Source organism: Rattus norvegicus, chromosome 6 (genome assembly GCF_036323735.1).
Source record: "Rattus norvegicus strain BN/NHsdMcwi chromosome 6, GRCr8, whole genome shotgun sequence".
Lineage (NCBI taxonomy): Eukaryota > Metazoa > Chordata > Mammalia > Rodentia > Muridae > Rattus > Rattus norvegicus.
In genome coordinates this window covers 109,844,288-109,863,872 of record NC_086024.1, presented here as the reverse complement: position 1 = coordinate 109,863,872, position 19,585 = coordinate 109,844,288, and the positions used below count along the sequence as shown (strand labels likewise).

Below are 19,585 nucleotides of genomic sequence, written 5' to 3'. Positions count from 1 at the left end.
ATGTCAACTACAGACATTCACTAAAGGAAACAGTTTTAAGTTCGGAAGACAAGATTCGGGTAGCAACAAGTGAATAACTTGAGGTTCTGTCAGTTACGTTTAGACTGTGTTGTAGAGGACATGGTAGTCCTACAGTACAACTTTTCCAAATTAGATGACAATGTAGTTTCACAAGAGTACAACATGAAGAATAATGTTGGTGTGATAGGAAAGGTGTTACAAACTAAAAGGGGACCCTACTGTTCTAAAGGAGGTCAGGAATGACTGGAGTCAGAGGCTTCACCCAAACACAATAGTTAGCCCACAGCTGATTAAGAAGAAACTCTACACCACGATGAAAGGAAAGGTAACAATCAAAACTTTTGGATACATTTTTGGAAACAGTCTCTCTCTCTCTCTCTCTCTCTCTATATATATATAATATATATATATATATATATATTATATATATATAACACATTATATATATAATATATATATATATTTTTATCATTCTACTCTGCAGCTTAGGCTGGCCTTAAACTCACGATCCTCCTGATACTGAAATTATAGATGAGCTACCACACCCAGCAGCCCCTGGATAATTAAAATTTTCATTTGGGCCTTTTAAAAAACAGTGTATTTTTCATCGTGTTTCTGAGAGGGACTCAGTTCTGTTTCTCCAGTAATCTTCTCACTCCCATCTACTGGTAGATGTCTGTGATCAGCTGTGGCCAAAAAAAGAAGACAATCAGCATAAAGACCCGGGAGTCACAGGAAGATCATCACGTGGCCGTGGCTGACTAGAACTTGAGTTCATCACACATCTTCTGTTTGTATTTCCATACATTGGCTTTTGAGAGAACCTCACAGAAGGCTCAGTGTAAGTAAAGAGTTCTGACCCTGAAGGGTCTACTCAAATATTAGGTATACTAGAAGGAAAACATTTGGTCTGAGTTCCACCTATTTAAAGAGAAGTTCTCTTAATTTTCAGTTTCTTCCCAAACTGCTAGTAAAAAACAAACAAATGCCACCAAAGACATTCTAAAAAGCACCCCCCAACACACACACATGTACACACATTTTTTTGAGACAATGTCTCATGTACCTTGGCTTGTCTGGAATTTACTATTTAGACCAGGCTAGCTCTAACTCATAGAGATCTGTCCACCTCTGCCTCCCAAGAATATGCTGAGATTGAAGGTGTGCATCACCACCATTATCAGCCTCTTAAAAGCCTTCTTAAAGGCAGGTAACATTGAGACATTTTCTCTAAGAGTACCTTCCTCATGGTGAATGTCTGCCAGCAAACGACTTTAGGCAATTGGAAAACAGTTGAGAAGACAAAGCAGAGACAGTCTTCATTTTAACTTTAGCTAGAAATGAGTGTTCTGAAAGAGAAAGTGCATCTTAGAATGCAAAGAAAAGAAAGATGGGGGCAGTTTAGTATCAGCAGTGATAGGAAAGAGAAGGGATCTTAAAGGTGCTGTTGTATGTGATGAAGGTAGAAAGAAAGGATTCTTCACAATGAATGTGCAATTAATACCAATCTAAGTTGTGTCTTCATTTAGGGGATGAACACTACATGCCCACGCTCCATTCAGCACAGCCTTATCCTAGGGAGTCATCGGACCACACACACGCAAGTGAGCAAACAGGAGAGGCCAAGGTCTAGCATCAATTCCTAGCAAGCATCCCTACCTAATCTAGCAAGCTAATGCAAATCAAAGCAAACACTTCAGTGCTGCTGGTAGTGAAGCCTGTACCTTTCCCAAGAGAGGCCTGTAAAACAGGACAGTCACTGACAGCAGTACAATTACTGACACAGATACAGACTTTATGGACATGTTTATCTCCGCTGTAAATCCACACTCTCTCTCCACTCCGATTCACGAGTCATAAAGAAATTGCAGATAATGAAAAAGTTGGGGAAATTTACAGCATGTCGGAAACCTCAGACAGCCAGAAGAAATTAAAGAGCTGACTAGGGATAAATCACACAGGTACAATTAAAACTTCCCATATACCTCTTCATTTCCAAACTGAGGCACAAGCCAATGGAGCTGATGAAAAGTTGAGGTCATGACTCCTCGGGCTGCAATCATCTCTTAACTAAGTGCATGTTAACAATCAGCTAATTCGTAGGTCATGTGCGAGCGCTGATTTCTTGCTGCTCTCCTGATTTCCTCTTCTCTCCACTAGAAGCACCCACAGAGCAATTCTGTCTGTAAACAGGCCAAATTGCAACAGGCAATAAACAGAAAGGTGCTGTCCCCCCTTGTGCGACTCTGTAGGTGCAGGACATCTTTTACCTGAGCAAGGACAGAGCATTAAAATGAGAAAGTGGAGCTACAATGAGGGAATAAAATTGGAGTTTTCTTGTTCCCTAATAAATAATCATTCTGAAGTTTTCATTTGATCTCTTTTCAACAGTCCAAAGGGGATTTTAAAGTCTGTTATGTTCAGAATAAGAATCGCTTCTGGTGATACTTGTTTTGCAGCAGGTAATGTCCGGCTATGCAACCATCTCTGCATGTGCTGTCTGATGTGAGGATGTGCAAGTCTGGCTTCAATAAAGTAAATCAGAAAAAAATCCCAAAGAGGTAATGCCTATTCCTTAAACAACAGGCTTAAGAGACCCCGGCACTAAAGACTAGGAGAGTTGATTTTGGGTTCCTTTATCCTCTAAGACCTTTTGTGAAATTCCGAATGAAGGGAAAAGGAGGATTCTATCATAGCCACTCTCTCCTCACCTCTCTCAACTTAATTAGATGCAACACTGGCCATTGAAAACATTAGGATCTCCCTCAGAAGACGAAATAAGAACACAGGCTTTCCTAACTGACTTCTATGTAGCAAACAAAACCAAGACTGTCAATGGGGCGGTTTGCAAGTCAAAGCTGAAACTGCGCATCTGTGTGGGATAAGTGCCAGCCAAACTAGTGCTAATGTGATCTGAATTATGAGTCCTTTCAAGAATAAAGGCCTCAAACAAGGTTTGGAGAATGCAACTGGCATGGCTTCGATTTTGCTCCAATCTGACCCCTTGATGATTTCAAGTCCATTTTACACTTCAGAGAACCCAAATGCCATTTTCATTTTATACATTAAGATTTTATCCTCTAGAGTGAAAAAAGGTTCTAAGAAACTTTACTAGTTTTAACCCACACAATCATTACCAGAAAAACTTAGGTCCTATCTAGTAGATGGATCTCAAGTCTATTTATCCAGTGGGTGCAAGGCATGGTCTCTGAACTGTTCTTGCTTTTAATGAAAAGCACCTTAAGCTCGAAAGTGTCATAAGCATCAAATCAGAATCAACAGCAACTGTTAAATAGAAGCAGTTTTATTTACAAGCTCCAAGAAGCAAATCACATTTTATCAAATGAGTATTAGAGTGAAGCCAAGAAACATAAGCTCTGCTCCCTTGCTGACAGGCAAGGTTCCCCTGAATCACAGTCAGAAGACCTGGGGTCTAATCCTAGATGTACAAATGACTACGTGACTCTACGAAAGCTGAACTTTCTCATTTGTTTGTTTAGAACTAGGGTTTCATGTCCCTCAGGCTGACTTCAAATTCACTGTACAGCATAGGATGACCTTGACCTTCTGATCCTTCTGCTTCTACCTCCCAAGTGCTGGGACAATGAGTCTGTCCTCACACCACCTCTGTTCTGTGGTGCAAGGGATCAAATCCAGGGCTGTGTGAAGCCTAGGCAGCATTCTACCAGAGCCACACCTCCAGCCTCCGTGCAGACAAATTTTAAAAGTACATTTAACTTAACCTAAGAAAAGATGATTGTTGCAGCATGACTTACATTAGAGGGGTGCTGAAAATGACCTAAATGACCACTGAAATAATCACGCCACTAAAAAAAGCAAATGGTCACAGCCAGTTCTTCTAAAGTCTGCTCACAGCACATTAGAACAAAAATCATGTGAGAGAGTAGGAACAGTATAGTAGTGGACATGTAAAACATACATATCTGCAGAATAACATGTATGAGTGAAAAGCTCTCAGGGAGAACTTTCCCTCGGGATGGAGACCCTCTAACTCCAAAGACCAGACCGAGACACCACAGGATGCAATCAGCAAGAGGATTTGGTTTATTGTCGGGATACACAGGCACAGGCACCTGCGGGCGCTTCAGTCACTCGGGGGACTGGCGCGCCCCACGGAACCAAGGATGGGCTTTTATAGGATTTTGGGGAGCAGAAGCAAGCATACAGAAGCAGATGCATGGTTACAGGGATATAATTGGTGGATTCTAATATGGCAAGGGTTCAGCCCGGGGGCAAGTTTCTTAGCTACCTTCTTGGAACATAACGACTGACTCGGCCCCCCACCAGGGTGTGGGACCTCTCCCGGGGCTTTTTTTCATTGTCAGGTGCTCAACCGAAGTGTCCTGTTGTCAGGCCTTCAACCAAACACATCCTGCTTGGCAGCCGCTGTGTACTCAGTGTTCTAACCTTTCCCTGAACCAGTCATCTTAAGTACAGCCTTGCAAAATGGCGTTACTGCTGTTAAGCTGGGGTCTTTCATGAGTACGTGTGCACACATCTCTCCCTCACTCTCCCCACCCCCCAAGATAGGGCTCTGGCTGTCCTAGGCTGTCACTCTGTAGACCAGGCTGGTCTCAAACTCAGAGATTCAACTGCCTCTGCCTCCAGAGTGCTGGGATTAAAGGTGTGCAACATCGCCGCCAGGCTTATATGTCTTTTAATATGCTATCACTTGGAAAGCATGTTTAGATGACTTGGTAAGATGCTTACCAAAATGTAAACAGTGACTATTTTAGTATGGTTTAATTTCAGGTAATTTTTTATTTCTTTATATTTTCAAATATATATATAGTTGTATATATTTTTATAAGTATATGTATTTTTATAAGAACAAAATGTTAACTTTAATAAAATATATACTATAAAAAATCCTGATATTAACAATTTTCAATTAAACAAGAAATATCTTTTGTTTTTACAATCTTTGACAAAAAAGTGAGAATTTTAAGTCCAGAAAACTAATTTTTAAAAATCACTTAATATGCAAATCAATTTTATCCTAGGTTATTTTTGACACACATTCCTCATTCCATTTCAATCCCCCTCCATTAGCCCCAGTCAAAGGACCTCACTCATCCATACACTCAAAGGCAGGGAAATGGCTCCAATTGCACGTCAAAACCAAATTAAGAGCTGGGGTGCCGGCTCAGACAGTAAGGGGTTGTCACTGAAGATCTGCGTTCCGGTTCCCAGCACTTTGTGTAAAGGCAAGGACAATGGTACACCCCTGGAACCCCAGCACTGTGGCTCCCTGGCCTGATGACCAGACAGTCTAGACGAAATGGGGACTCTATCTCCTGTAAGAGATCCAGTCTCAAAATACAGGGTAGAAATGACTGAAGAGGTTACCTGACACTGAGCTCTGGCCTCTCCACGTATTACATGGATTTACAAATACATGCACACAAATAAACTGAACTCAAAACCTTTCCTGACAAATATGTCCCTTCTCCATTATCCCATCATCTTTCTTTTCTTTCTCTATTGTTTTTCTTGAAAAGCTTTGCTGAGGACTGCTCTGAAGATCCTTACCAATAATCCCAGCACGCGGGAGGGGAAGGCAAGATGATCAAAAATTTGAGGCCGTGAACTACATAACCTTACCTCAGAAAACCACAAATACACTCTTCACCCAAGAAGAAAAAACTGCTAAGACACAAACTGGATATATGTTCAAATTCCATTCACTAAGTCTTGACACATGTATTATTACTGCTGAGGAAAGGCAAGACCTTTTAAGTCCTCTACAGTACCCTCTGAATCCTGTCATTGTTGCAGTCTCACGTATTCTGTTACTGATCCTGTGCTGTCGGGTACTATTTCCCTCTAGCCCTTCCTCATGGCTCTCTTCAGGCAGATGGCTTCCTCATGTGAGTATGTAGAGCGGTCCTCAATCACCCTCACAAGGTCTCTCTAGTTTACAACTCTCATCTGTCTGCTGTTCTGTCTGCACAACTCTGACTCCTCAGCCGTTTCTTCAAGACAGGGAGACAGCTGCTGTCTGCCTGGCCCTGACACCACTGACTGGAAACTCTAAAAGCAATAAGCCCCAACAATCGAAGGGACACCATCGTGTTGCCTTATGGCCAGCATTAGGGACACATTTTTTCTGTATATTTTGCCACTAAAAACTTATGTCTGATCAGAAGGTGGATCTAGTCTGATGTTCCATTTGGCCTTTCCTTTGTTTGTGCACACCACTGGCTAATGCTCAAGAGAGAAGTTCAGAAGCCGTGCTTGATGACTTTCTCCCTTCTTTGTCATAGCAAATCTATTGAGACTTGGCTTTATCCTTCACCTTTCTCAAATCATCTCTCTTCATGTCCACTCATAGTCCTCTAGCTCAGTTCATGGCTACTGCAATGACATTCGTTACCCTAGTTTCTCTCCTGCCTTCCTCTATCTTAAAATTTTTGAAATTATAATAATAGTTATTACTAGTATGGTTGACACACGATATGTCTGAGTAGTGCCACAGCACATGTGCGGAAGTCAGAGGACACCTTTGTGAAGTTAATGTCTTTACATGATTTCCAGGGATTGAATCCAGGTCAACAGATGTGTGCAGCAAGTACCTTACATACTGAGCCACAACCTCCACTTCCTGCCCTCTTCCTAACCATTTCTACTTGGTTGAACTTGGGCTTCCGGTTCTAATGTTCTATATGCTTCTTGGGTGTCTCCTCACATGTGGCTTTAATTAGAGCCCATGAGTCGATGCTATCTGTATTTGTTTTCTGGGTCCTTTATCCACACACTCTATTGTCTCCTAGATACTTAGTTAGGGTTTCTACTGCTGCAACAAAAACACCATGACCAAAAAGCCAGTTGGAGAGGAAAGGGTTTATCTGGCTTACACTTCCAGATCAGTCCATCACTGGGGGAAGTCAGGATAGGAACTCAAGCAAAACTAGAACCCTAGAGGGAGGAAGTGGTGAAGGGGCCATGGGGAAGTGCTGCTCACTAGTTTGCTTCTCATGCCTTGACCGATCTGATTTGTTACAGGACTACCAGCCCAAGGATGGTACTACCCATAATGAGCTGGGCCCTCCCCTATGATCACTAATTGAGAAAATGCCTTACAGCTGGAGCCCAGGGAGGCATTTCTTCCACTGAGGCTCCTTCCTCTCTGAGGACTCTCTGCCTTGTCAAGATGACACACAACATCAGCCAGTACAACTAAGAGTTATTTTTCATCCCCTACCCCTCTACATTATTTTCCACTTATAAATTTACCACTATAAAATATGAAGGTCACGAAAGTATGGTTTGGATTTTTTATCGATTTTAGGTAGAATTTCTTGAGACAGGGTCTCATGTAGCCCAGGCTGGCTTCACTCTATGTAGGCGAGAATAACCTTTAACCCCAGATTTTCTGCCTCTACTGGCCAACTGCTGAGAATACAGGTGTGTGCCATTAGGCTGGCTTTATGTAGGGGGGGGGGGGCAAACCTAGGGCCTCAACAATGCTTGCCAAGCACTGTCAACTGAGCCTCAGCCCCAACCCCTAAAGCCTTTGTGCAGAGGCCAGAGGTCAACTTTAGGTGTTTTTCCTCAAAAGCTGTCAACCTTGTTTTTGAGACAGGGTCTTTTTCTGGCCTAGAATCTGTCAAATGGAATGGACTGGCCAGCTCGAGAGTCCCTGAGTTCCCTTACTTTTTACCTCCTCAGCACTGGCTTTTGAAAATGTGCATTCTGAAAACTGAACTCTGCTCCTTGTCAAGTACTTACTGACTAATGTATTTATCCAATTCTAAAACTTGATTTAAAGACCAAACAAACAAACACATTAAAAAAAAAAAAAACCCAACCAACCAACCAAACAAAAAACCCAAAAAACAAAAAACAAACAAAACCCAACCCAACCCAACTACTGGAAATAATAGAATATTTTTGGGTCAGAAATAACACTTTAGCTCTGTTTTCTCATTCCACATCCAAAACAGATTTGTCAGAGTCAACAGCCCTCTTGAAGGACATCTTACCCTGACATTTGGTCTTAAATTTAACCAACCTCTTACAACAGTCAACCAAATGTTTAATTTTCCTAATCAAGAGACTTCTCTAGCGATATAAAGATGTGCCTTTTTTCTTTTCTTTTCTTTTTTTTTTTTTTTGGGCGGGGGGAGCAGGGGACCGAACCCAGGGCCAAGCGCTCTACCACTAAGCTAAATCCCCAACCCTAAGATGTGCCTTTTAACAAACTATTAATTTGGGCTGGAGAGATGGCTCAGTGGTTAAGAGCATCGACTGCTCTTCCCGAGGTCCTGAGTTCAAATCCCAGCAACCACATGGTGGCTCACAACCATCTGAAATGAGATCTGATGCCCTCTTCTGGTGTGTCTGAAGATAGTGACAGTGTAATCATAATATATAATAAATAAAATATTTAAAAAAAACAACAAACTATTAATTTAGATGTAATGGTTAGAGACACTTACATTTTATGTCAAGGTCATTACGTCTCTAGTACCCACAGCAAAGTACTTTGCATTCTTTTATAAAGTCTCATGCAATGTCATTTCTTCTCAGATTAAATTTTTAACACAAACCAGCAGATAAAACAAAGGGATTAATATTTTACCCAAACCAGGAACTACTGTTAAGTTGAAATCTCTGGCTTATCAATAATTAAACATGAAAAGCAAGCAAAAACAGAATATGCCAATTTATTTCCCAATGAACACAATCATTCCTAAAATTAAAGCCTAGGAAGGAACCAACGTCCATAAACCCTACTGGAATTATTGTTTTAACAAAACTCTGATAAATCTTCCCTGTTTTATCTCTCAGACAATGGTAGCTGTTCTACTTCAGACTGACAGACACTCGGAGGGGCTCTTTACTACGACCGAGTAGTTAACACTAAGCATTTACTTCTCCAACTACAAACAAGAGAGCCAGAAACATAAAGCTTGACAAAATTGGCCAACATCTGCAAAGATGCACATGGCTTTATTCCCAGCACTTGGGAGGCAGAGGCAGGCAGATCTCTGAGTTCAAGACCAGCCTGCTCTACAGAGTGAGTTCCAGGACAGCCAGGGCTACACAGAGAAACCCTGTCTAGAAAAACAAGAAAACCCAAAAAACAGTAAAGATGCTTCTTTATAATGGTTTTAAAATGTATTTTTTGTTTAAAGTGTTTGCACGTGTGCATGTGCATGTGCATGTCCATAACTGGTGCTAGGAGAGAGCAACAGTCCTCTGGAAGTCAGTTCCAGGTGAGCTTCCTGTGGGTGCTGGGACCTGGGCTCAGGCCCTCCACAAGAGCACATGTGCTCTCGGCAGCTGGGGCATCTCTCCAGCCTTATTCCGTTATTACTGAGACAGCTGTCTTGCAATCTTCCTCCATTAATCTCTACAGTGCTGGAATGACAAGCCACGGAAGACACCAACCAAATCATCTCTTGGCCTTGACCTAACAGTTTTACACTCCTTTTTCTCCTAGACTTCTACTTCTGCAAGAACATGCCAAAGTTGGAAAAAAACCTATCATTTACTTTTTAACCTCAGTAGTCATTGTGAAAGCTGACCAATTGTTTTTAATTGGCAAAATGACTCTTATTTAGAAACAGTCTACCAAAGAATTAAAAAACTCTCAGGAAAACAGGGAATGCATCTTTTAAATAACTTCAATTATTTTTAAAATGGTATTTCAATTTCCTTCACTTTTATAGTATTTTCCCTAAATAATATAAAATCACTTGTAATAGAAATTAAATACATTTGTATTTCCTTTCTAACATTTACCTATGCTCCTACTCTCAAAACTAAAGGTAAAACTGCTGGTTTTACGTTTTCTTTTTTAAAAATATATATTTAATTGGACAAAGTATGGTATCACACCTTTAATCTTGGCTCTTAGGACAGAGGCATGAGGATCTCTGTGAGTTCAAGGCCAGCCTGCTCTACATAGGGAGTTCCAGGTCAGTTAGGGCTACATAAAGGCCCTGTTCAAAATTTTGTGTGTGGCATGCGTGCGCGCGCGCACACACACACTCAAATACACATGTATAGGCATACTTACTTGTATTTATGTTCTGTACATGTGTATATGTCATGTATGACACCCTGCATGTATGGAGATCAGAGGATCACCTGCGAGAGTTGGCTCTCTTCTACCGTGGGGGTTCCAGGGACCAAACTCAGGTTACCAGATAACAAGCACAGTTACCCACTGAGCCATTTCACTGACCAATGGTTTGCTTTTTTATGCTTGGAATTGTCTTTACAGGTGAGGATTTTCTGTCAGTAGATGTTCTCTGATGCTTTAGTACGGTTTTTAATGGCTGCATTATTCTTTAAGGATACAGAACAGTTTACTATGTTATCCCTCTAATGGCCACAGACCTATTTGGTCTGTCTGTGATTACAGCATGGGAGACTGAACCCAGGGACTCAAACTCTATCATTGAGATTCATCATCACACACACACACTACTTCCTCTAAATATACATGCATCTTCTTAGCTAGCATATATTTTATAGAATTATACAAAATGATACTTTGAAAGCAATCTTATCCTAATTGATTTATGCTCTGTCTGCTCTCCCCTCTCCTGCCCCTCCTCCCAAAATCAGAAGGGAGTAAAAGACCAGAAGCATTTTATGGCAAAATCCTCTTTGTGAGTAAAACCTTTTCAGAGGCAATGTTGGGTTTATAAAATAACCTGACTAATGGATAAAAGATATGAATGCTTGTAAGCCTTAAAGGTAATTTAAGGATTTGTGCATCCTAATTTGTTAACCAAGGGAAAAATGAGAAACACCAGCATGTTTTATTTCCCATTACCATAATACATTTTTAAACAAAATACTTGAAAGCTAAATTGACAATTTCTAATTATGAGAAATAACCTGATCCTTTCAAAGTGGGGATTCTGGACTTTATACTGCATTATTGTCTAAGCAGGATGCCACAGTAACCAGGATGGTGAGAAGCTATGGTAATGCGTGGAACAAAGGAAATAAGGTTGGGTTTTGAATGGTATTTGAAAAGAACAAAACAAGCTATTGGCCACTTTTACATTACCTTTAGTCAAGTGCCCTGGATTTATTTTTTTAGGTTATAATAATTTAAAGGTATCTTTTTTTTTCCCCTGCAAGACACAGTCACAGGCTGACCTGAAACCCAACAGACAGCAAAGCCTGCCCTTGAACTCCTGATGCTTCTCCTTCTACTTTGAGTCATTAGAGATGTGCGCATGTCCAGATCTGAATTTATGTTTTCTTGATTCTGCAGCCTTAACAACAGACATGATCAATACATATGAAAATGAAGTTTATTTCTTTTCACAGTTGTTTTTGTCTATCACTGACAATGAAAAAAATTCTAATTCTTGGTGTTAGACGGAAAGGAGAGGTGGGACGTGCCTTTCTGGAAGATGAGATACCCATGTATTTTTTCTAACTACATACACAGAAAATGCAGTCTGCATTCTTAAGAGGAACTAAACTGGTGCAGATCCAATCCACAGATAGCTATGCAGCAATCTTCTGGTGCCAGTTACTGTCCCTTCAAATTCAAACTTCTAACCCTTTTCCAGTTAGCAAAGACTCATCTACCATATATATAAGGAGCTTCCCATAGCCATAGGAACTAGTACTTATCACTCGTGTTACCACACGTAAACAAGAGTGCTGCTTTCATGACAGTAAAACTCAGTCTGAAAAATGACTTATTTCTAAAAAGTAAAGATAAAAGGTATTCTTGTCCAAAAGGACACAGAAAAGAATCCGATGACTTCTGTTGTTGTTGCTAATCAGGTGTCTTCTCGCCCTTCTGACTGCCCTGTCATTAACTAGACTCGACAGCATTCGAGTTGGGGATGTGCCTCCTCTAGCACGACACCGTCTAGAGACTTGTCATGCATAGGGTCTTGAGTCCAATCTCTGCGTCAGATGCACTAACTGGGCGCAGTGGCACACACGAGTTCTCAGTATTCATCAGGAGGATTAAGTTCAAGGTCTCCCTTGGCTTCACCTGAGTTTGGGGTCAGCCTCAGATACTGTAAAACTGCCTCAGACAAAGCAAACCAAACCCGAGCGTGATGAGCTCTAACATCACTGTCTGTTCTAACACGAACCCACACACCTGCTCGTTCTGCAGTAATAACAAGCTTGCAGCTTCCCTCCCTGCGCTCTAACCTCCATTCTCATGTCCCTTAGAGCTTCATCCTTAACCTCCTGCCTCTGGTCTCTCAAAATCCATTCCGGCCTACATTAACTGTACCTCCTACAGATACTGTCCTATAAAAATCTTCAGTGGTAGAAATTTTAGGAAGAGGAAAATAAACATAGTGTCAGCTATGTTAGGAAAACAGCTCAGGCCAGGAGGTGGTGGCTCATGCCTTTAATCCCAGCATTTGGGAAGCAAAGGCAGGTGAATCTCTGTGAGTTCGAGGCCAGCCTGCTCTTCAGAATAAGTTCCAGGACAGCTAGAGTTTCACAGAGAAACCCTGTCTCAAACAAACAAACAAACAAACAAATAAACAAACAAACCAAAACAATGATACAAACAAAGAAACAAAAACCTAGGCAGGTGTCTGTGTATCTATTTGGGCAAGTATAAATCCATGTACAAAGGGAATAAAAGGAGTCAAGAGACATGAAATGTTTACAGCAGTCACCTCTTAGTGGTAAGTTATGGTTGTTACCTTATGCTGTGCTAGTCTTAGTTCTATCATCTGGGGTCCTCAGAAACTAGCTTCTATCACTCACACCATTCTTTTGAACACAGCTATTGCTCCCAAACTCTACTTAACTGCCAATATTCAAAACACCCGGACTACGTTCCCTTCCATTTCTACCCATGAAGATTCTACATGTTTTTTTTTTTTTTTTTTTTGGTTCTTTTTTTTTGGAGCTGGGGATCGAACCCAGGGCCTTGCGCTTCCTAGGCAAGCACTCTACCACTGAGCTAAATCCCCAACCCCTCTACACGTTCTTTAAAATTCATTTCCATTGTTGTTGTTTTTAGTGGTGGTGGTGGTGGTGGTGGTGGTGGTGGTGTGTGGGTGTGTGTGTACACCCATAGGTGCACATGCAGAGTCAAGATAACTTGGGGTGTCTTCTTCTGTCATTCTCTGTAGTATCAATTCTGGAATTTTGGTTTCTTTAAAAAAAACAGAAATATTATAAGAATGTGCTTTCATTTTAATCCCAGGTGTAGGGATATGGGGCTGCTTTGGACTGTCTGCAGCAGCTGACAGTGCTCTAGCAGAGGCATGGTTTTGCTAGCTGCAGACGGTTTCTGCAATTGCATGATGTCTGGAACTCAGGGAACTCAGAGAGTACATAGAAATGCTAGGGCCCAGAGAGGAGGGGTGTTGGTCATGGGGGCTGGTTGTGGTTTGTTAGTAGTCATGCTCAAAGAAGAAACAAAAGGAAAACAAATAGATCAAGGATCCTCTCTCCCCCCTTTATCCTTTCTCTCCTATCTACTGCTGGGGAAGAAATGAGCGGGGTGTGTGTGTGTGTGTGTGTGTGTGTGTGTGTGTGTGTGTGTGTGTGTGTAAAGGGTGGGGAGGGAAGAACCCACAAAGTGGCAAAGACCAACTACAATGTTCTACCTTATTAATCTCTTCACACAGCGTGCACTGAACATGAAGTTGGCCACTGAGGGTACAGAGAATTCCCAGTAACTCCTGTTTCTACCACTTAACACTGGGGTTACAGACGCATGAGGCTGAGCCTGGTGTTTTATGTGGGAGCTGGGGATGCTTACTCAACAAGTGCTCTTATCCACTGAGTCATCTCCTCAAGTCTTAGTGCCCCACCCCAAGAAACCCCCTCAAAACCCAGAGCTTCTGTGTAGCCCTGGCTTTCCTGGAATTTGCTCTGTAGTCCAAGCTAGCCTAAAATTCAGAGACTCATAAAGGGATGGGCCATCACGACCCAGGGAGTCTATTATTTTCAATGTTTCAAACACTGCTACCATGTTCCTTTTTCTTGCTTAGGGCAGACATCAGTTACTGAGTAACTAACTTCTCTGAAAACAGAGCCCTCAGTTCAGTGGTTCTAGACAGGTCTTATTGATCAACTCACAATGGCATATAAAAGGAAGTTTATCTGTTCTTCCTGCAGCAGCTTGCACCGCCATCTTCTCTCCAAAACAATTACTTCTCTGCACTCTTACAGAACTTAGCTCTCTAAGGCCTATTAAGAGTTGTTACTTACCATCTCTCCCCTTCCTCCTAGATTTGAATGTGCATAGTGAGGTGATGGTATTCTACACAGCCTCATGTTCCATCCAGAGCCACTGGGAACAGCAACAGCTGCTGAATGGGACACCTTTCTTTCTTTCTTTCTTTCTTTCTTCCTTTCTTTCTTTCTTTCTTCCTTTCTTCCTTTCTTTCTTTCTTTCTTTTGTCCTTTCTTTCTTTCTCCCTTCCTTTCTTTCTTTCTTCCTTTCTTTCTTCCTTTCTTTCTTTCTTCCTTTCTTTCTTTCTTCCCTTTCTTTCTTCCTTTCCTTCCTTCTTTCTTTCTTTCCTTATCTGATTGTTCAAAATGACTTAATGACCTTATTTTAAAATACTTTAATTTTTCTTAAGGATTACTTGCCAGAGTTTAGTCTACCAACTTTAGATAAAATTATTCTTTTATTTAACATGGTATTGCTTGATAGTGCAGGATAACACAGCAGAGTTCAAGATTGCAAGAAAGACTACAGTAAGGGAAGCACACAGCAGAGGGCACTGAGCCCATTCTCAGAGCCTTTATCAAGGGTGAGAACGGAACTGAACAATCACACCTTTGGAATGTTAAAGATCCAATCTCCATAACGCAATGCAAAATACTACTTTGAATAATAAAGAAACTAAAGGACTCTAAGCATCAAAAATATACATTGCTTCAAAAAGGAAATGAGCTTTAAAAAATTATACGAAGCAATGAAGAAAAGAAAGAATGAAAAGAAAAAGGTTAGGCAAACTGTCTGGCATAACCCACAAAAATTACTTTACCCAAATCAAAAACCCAGTTCAAGCAGGATGGCCAGAATTAGAAATACTGTAAGACCTATGCTGCCATCTAGAGGCTACATATGAGATGTTTTTTTTCCCCTTCACCAAGAACACAGTAGTCTTATTATAAAAGCCAGACAAGAAACCTTGACACCAGACAACAAAGAAGAAATCCTAGAGTGTAGAGTTCCAGTTATTCTCTCTTTCAATCACAGATTAAAATTAGAATTCAACAGAGCTAACTGTCTTTACAGTTAGACATGGTGGTCCATGCCTCTAAAGCCCAACACCTGGGAAGTGAAGTAGGAAAATTGCCTTGAGTTTGAAGCCAGACAGACAGCAACATCCTGTCCAATAAGCAAAAATGGAGGAGGACAATAATGTCTCAATATAGCTACTTTCAAAAACACATGCACACGGGGCACTAAGAGAAGAGTTTGGAAGCAGCATTGGTTTTTTCTTTGGTACGTCCACGGTATACCATACATTGGCACAAACTTCAACAGTGTAATTGAGTGAATTAACAAGTTAAAAGGGGACTGACAAGATACCCCAGCAGTTAAGAACTCATCATACATTACTTGTGTAGGATCTGGTTAGGTTCCCAGTACCCATAGCGAGTGGCTCAATGACCCGTGACAGAAGTTCTGGGGGGTCAGATGCTTCTGGCCTCTTTGGGCACTCAGGAGCATGCATGGACACACACATGCAATTAAAAATGAAATAAATCTTTTCAAAGTTCAAAATGAAGTCTCAACTATTGTTTTTTATACAAAATGTTGCTTTTTAAAACTCTAAGAATATAGTCAAATAACGATACTGCTAAACCAACATTCAAGATAGAAAATTATCTATGAACATACCACAGTCTTTAACACCATACTAAATGTTTTCTGCCCAGGATCAGAAAGACAAAAGGACATCTACTTTAACTACTTCTGTTCACCACTGTGGTGAAATTTCTAATTAAGTTAAGAAAGTGGAACTTAAAAAAAAAGTCTACATTAGAGAGGAAAGAAAATTATCCCCATTGGCAAATAGAGAACCTGCACAGAGAACCTTGTGGCTGGGAGTGTGTACCTGACTGACAAGCACATGGAAATGTGTAAGCATTCGTCATCACTGGGCAAGTGAATCACAAACCCCAGGAGAGAAGCAATGATTTTTAAAGGACAATAATGAGAATTAGCATAAACCCCTCCACTGTCGGTGAAATATAAAATGGTTCGTCCTGCCTGGAAAACAATTCCTCAAGAAGCCAGATCCAGTGTTACCATATGACACTAGTTATAAACACAGGAAGTGAGGATGCATAGCTACACAAAGCTTATAGATGACCTGTCATAGCTGCACTGTCTATCTAGTCAAATAGTAGTCACAATCAATGCCTCTTGACTGGTGATATACCTACCCAATGGAACACTACTTAGCCATGCAAAAGGGTTTGATATATGCTATAACACAGATGAGCACTGAAAATACTACTTTGGTAAAAGGGCCAGAGGGGTCTGCGTAATTTAGCAGTGGAACACTTGTCTAACAATGTACAGACTCTGAGTCTGATACCCAACACTTCAAATAGGAAACAATAAGAAAGAGATAAGGAGAAAAAAATTAAAACGACTTCAGTCACAGACACTACACACTACATGATTCCAAACTAGGTAAATCCATACTGACATAAAACAGATTAGTGGTGGCTGAGCTCCTTGAAGCTTGAGGAGAAATGAGGAGTAGGGCAAATGGGTGCGGAGTCTGGGGATGGTGATGAAAATACCCTAGAATTGACTGCTGCAGATGGGACGGTTCAGTGTAACGAGGTGAATTACAGGCAATGTGAACTGCAGCTCAACAAAGCTGTCACAACAAACACCCAATGCATCGGAGCACCAGGGTTTAGCTTTAGCTGCAAAGAGAGGACTCTCAGTTTTCCAAATCTTTACAACCTATTTTCAATTATTTTGAAGTTAACCAATAAGTGGGTCATTTGTATGAAAAATTTGCCACCTTCGACAGAAACAAGGAAACCATCAGAAACAAGGAAACAAATCAGGAAAGGGTAAAAGTTGCAGAGAATCAACTGTAGGACTCACAGCAATGAAATGGGTCTAGGAATAAAGGCAACACCCCACTGTTGTACTGTGTACCACATACACATCATTATGGTGATGAGGCAGGATTCAAACAGAGACAGCCAATTAACACCCTTCATGTTATATGTCACACACACACACACACACACACACACACACACACACACACACACACACACCACAAGATCTCCAAATACTACTTCTCATCACTAAAACACCAATTACCTAAAACTAGAGCAATTTTCAGAAACTTTCATCCTTTGAGTTTTAAGCAATGAGCTTTCTTAGATACACTGTGTCATTTCTTTAAGGGCATCAATAATTGGTCATTCCTTCATTCCAGCAGCAAACATTTACACACTGCGAACTTGCTATTATGTCAGTTGACCCACAGACTACAACAGCAGCCTTAAAAATGACTCTTATCTTAAAAAGATTATTTAGTCCAAGAGCAAAAACAAACCTAACAAGTCCCAAGAATGGCAAAAGTATCTTAAAATGAAACAAATCTACAAAAAGAAGTTACTGAATTCTAAAACCTGTACTCCAAAAGGGTTATCTGATGGATAACCATGTATCAAATCAAAGTGTACGGTAAGGCTCACCCTCCCAAAAGATACAATCGAATTACTGTCAGCACTACAAGGTTCTTGTTATTCCTATACGAACACAAAACAATACCGTGAACTGACAATTATGTTTTGAAGCTAAATATTTTTTTTGCATTTTTCATCTCATTATCTTCATCAGATATTTGCATGGAAACAGTATCACTGGTCCCCAGGACCTATCAGTTCCCCTTCTCACCCTTGTCATCCTTTCAATTAATATAGGAGAGAACATTCAGACACTGAAATGCTAGATTAAGATGCCAAGTTAAGCTCTCTTGCTCATTGTTCTTCTCTTCTTGGTGCCCTCCTCCCTGTCCCTTCTCTTCCATCCCCGCCCTCCCTTCCCTCCATGTGCTCATGGCCGGTCGCTTTTCCTCTCTTCTTTTTTTTTTTTAAGATTTATTCATTTATTATATATAAGTACACTGTAGCTGTCTTCAGACACACTAGAAGAGGGCATCGGATCTCTTTACAGATGGTTGTGAGCCACCATGTGGTTCCTGGGAATTGAACTCAGAACCTCTGGAAGAGCAGTCAGTGCTCTTAACCGCTGAGCCATCTCTCCAGCCCTCCTCTCTTCTTTTACTCTTCTTCTTTCATTAAACCTCTCCATGTGGGGAAAAAAGATGTCAAGATGCCCCTAGAGCAGAAGAAGAATCTAAGAGGACTCACAGTGCTCACACCTTTGATCCCAATGCTTGAGAAGCAGAGGTGGGCTGATATCTGTGAGTTTGATATCTGCCAGTCTGGTCTACAGATTGAGTTCCAGGATAGGTAGGGCTATACAGACAAACCCTGTCTCAAAAACACAGAAAAAAAAGTTCAGTGATTAAGATGACTTGGCGGACTGCAACTAACCCCCATGCCAGTGTCTTCAGTCCTTAGAAATACAAATACTTGGCAGGAAGGGAGACTCAGTGGGTAAGGGAACACACTATCAATGACTTCAGTTGAATTCCCTGGAACCCACATTGATGGAAAAAGAATCAGCTCTCCCAAGTTACTCTCTGACTGCTGTGCAAATGTGTGCACAATAAAATTAATTAACAGAAAATTAAAAACATTTGCATTTATCCACCACCAAAGGCAACATTACTAAAATATTGAAAATGTACAATTTAATGTGACGCTCCACAGCTTCCAATCTAAATGCCTATTCTAACTGATAGAAATTCATCAAATTATACAGACTTTGGGTCTGGTTAATTTTGGTGTATAATATTTTTATTTACTTGCAAGGTTTTGTTTTGTTTTGTTTTATGAGACAGGGTTTCTCTACGTAGCATTGGCTATTTGGAACTCTCTATGTAGATCAGGTTGGCCTTGAACTCACAGCAATTTACTTGTCTCTGCCTCCTAAATTCTAGGTTTAGATGATTGCACCATTATTTGCAAGATTTTTTTAAATAATAAAATTTATAAAATTTAAAATTATAATAAGAACAGTTAATAGTAATAGTGCTTTATACTGTGGAAATCCAATAAAATAGACTTCATTGATGCTTAGTATACAACCTCATTATTCTGAAAACTAATAAGTAAAAACAAGCAATTTATCTTTTCCTTCTAATGGGAACAACTTTTGAGGCCATCAAGTAGTTGATCACTTCTTTATAAGAAAATTCAAGATAATAAGAAGGGATGACAGAATAAGATTATCACAATCTTGCAACCTTTACTGAAATCACAGAACTAGACAGTAATCAAAGGCTGCTACTGTGGGGAAAAGTTAATGGAAAATAGACAGGCTGGGATAACTTGATCCACTATCCTAGTGTTAACTGAAAAGAGATAAGCAGACAACAGCCTTGGATAGACACACCACCTATAAAATATTCCTGCCAAAATTAAAATAAAAAACAAAACCCGTGGGGTT

General features: G+C 40.6%; 1 protein-coding gene across 13 annotated transcripts in view; it reads right to left on the bottom strand.

Moving 5' to 3' along the window:
• Lin52 (lin-52 DREAM MuvB core complex component) overlaps window positions 1-19,585 on the bottom strand; it is a 97,227-nt gene that overhangs the window by 63,250 nt on the left and 14,392 nt on the right. For 2 of the 13 annotated variants that reach the window (XM_008764889.4, XM_008764890.4), the window contains one exon: window positions 4,508-18,349. The exons of the other annotated variants lie outside the window; for them this stretch is intronic. In XM_008764889.4, the coding sequence (XP_008763111.1) occupies window positions 18,339-18,349 (11 nt within the window). In that variant the 3' untranslated portion in view covers window positions 4,508-18,338. Of the gene's footprint in view, window positions 1-4,507; window positions 18,350-19,585 lie in introns of those variants that run through there. 13 annotated transcript variants of the gene reach the window in all.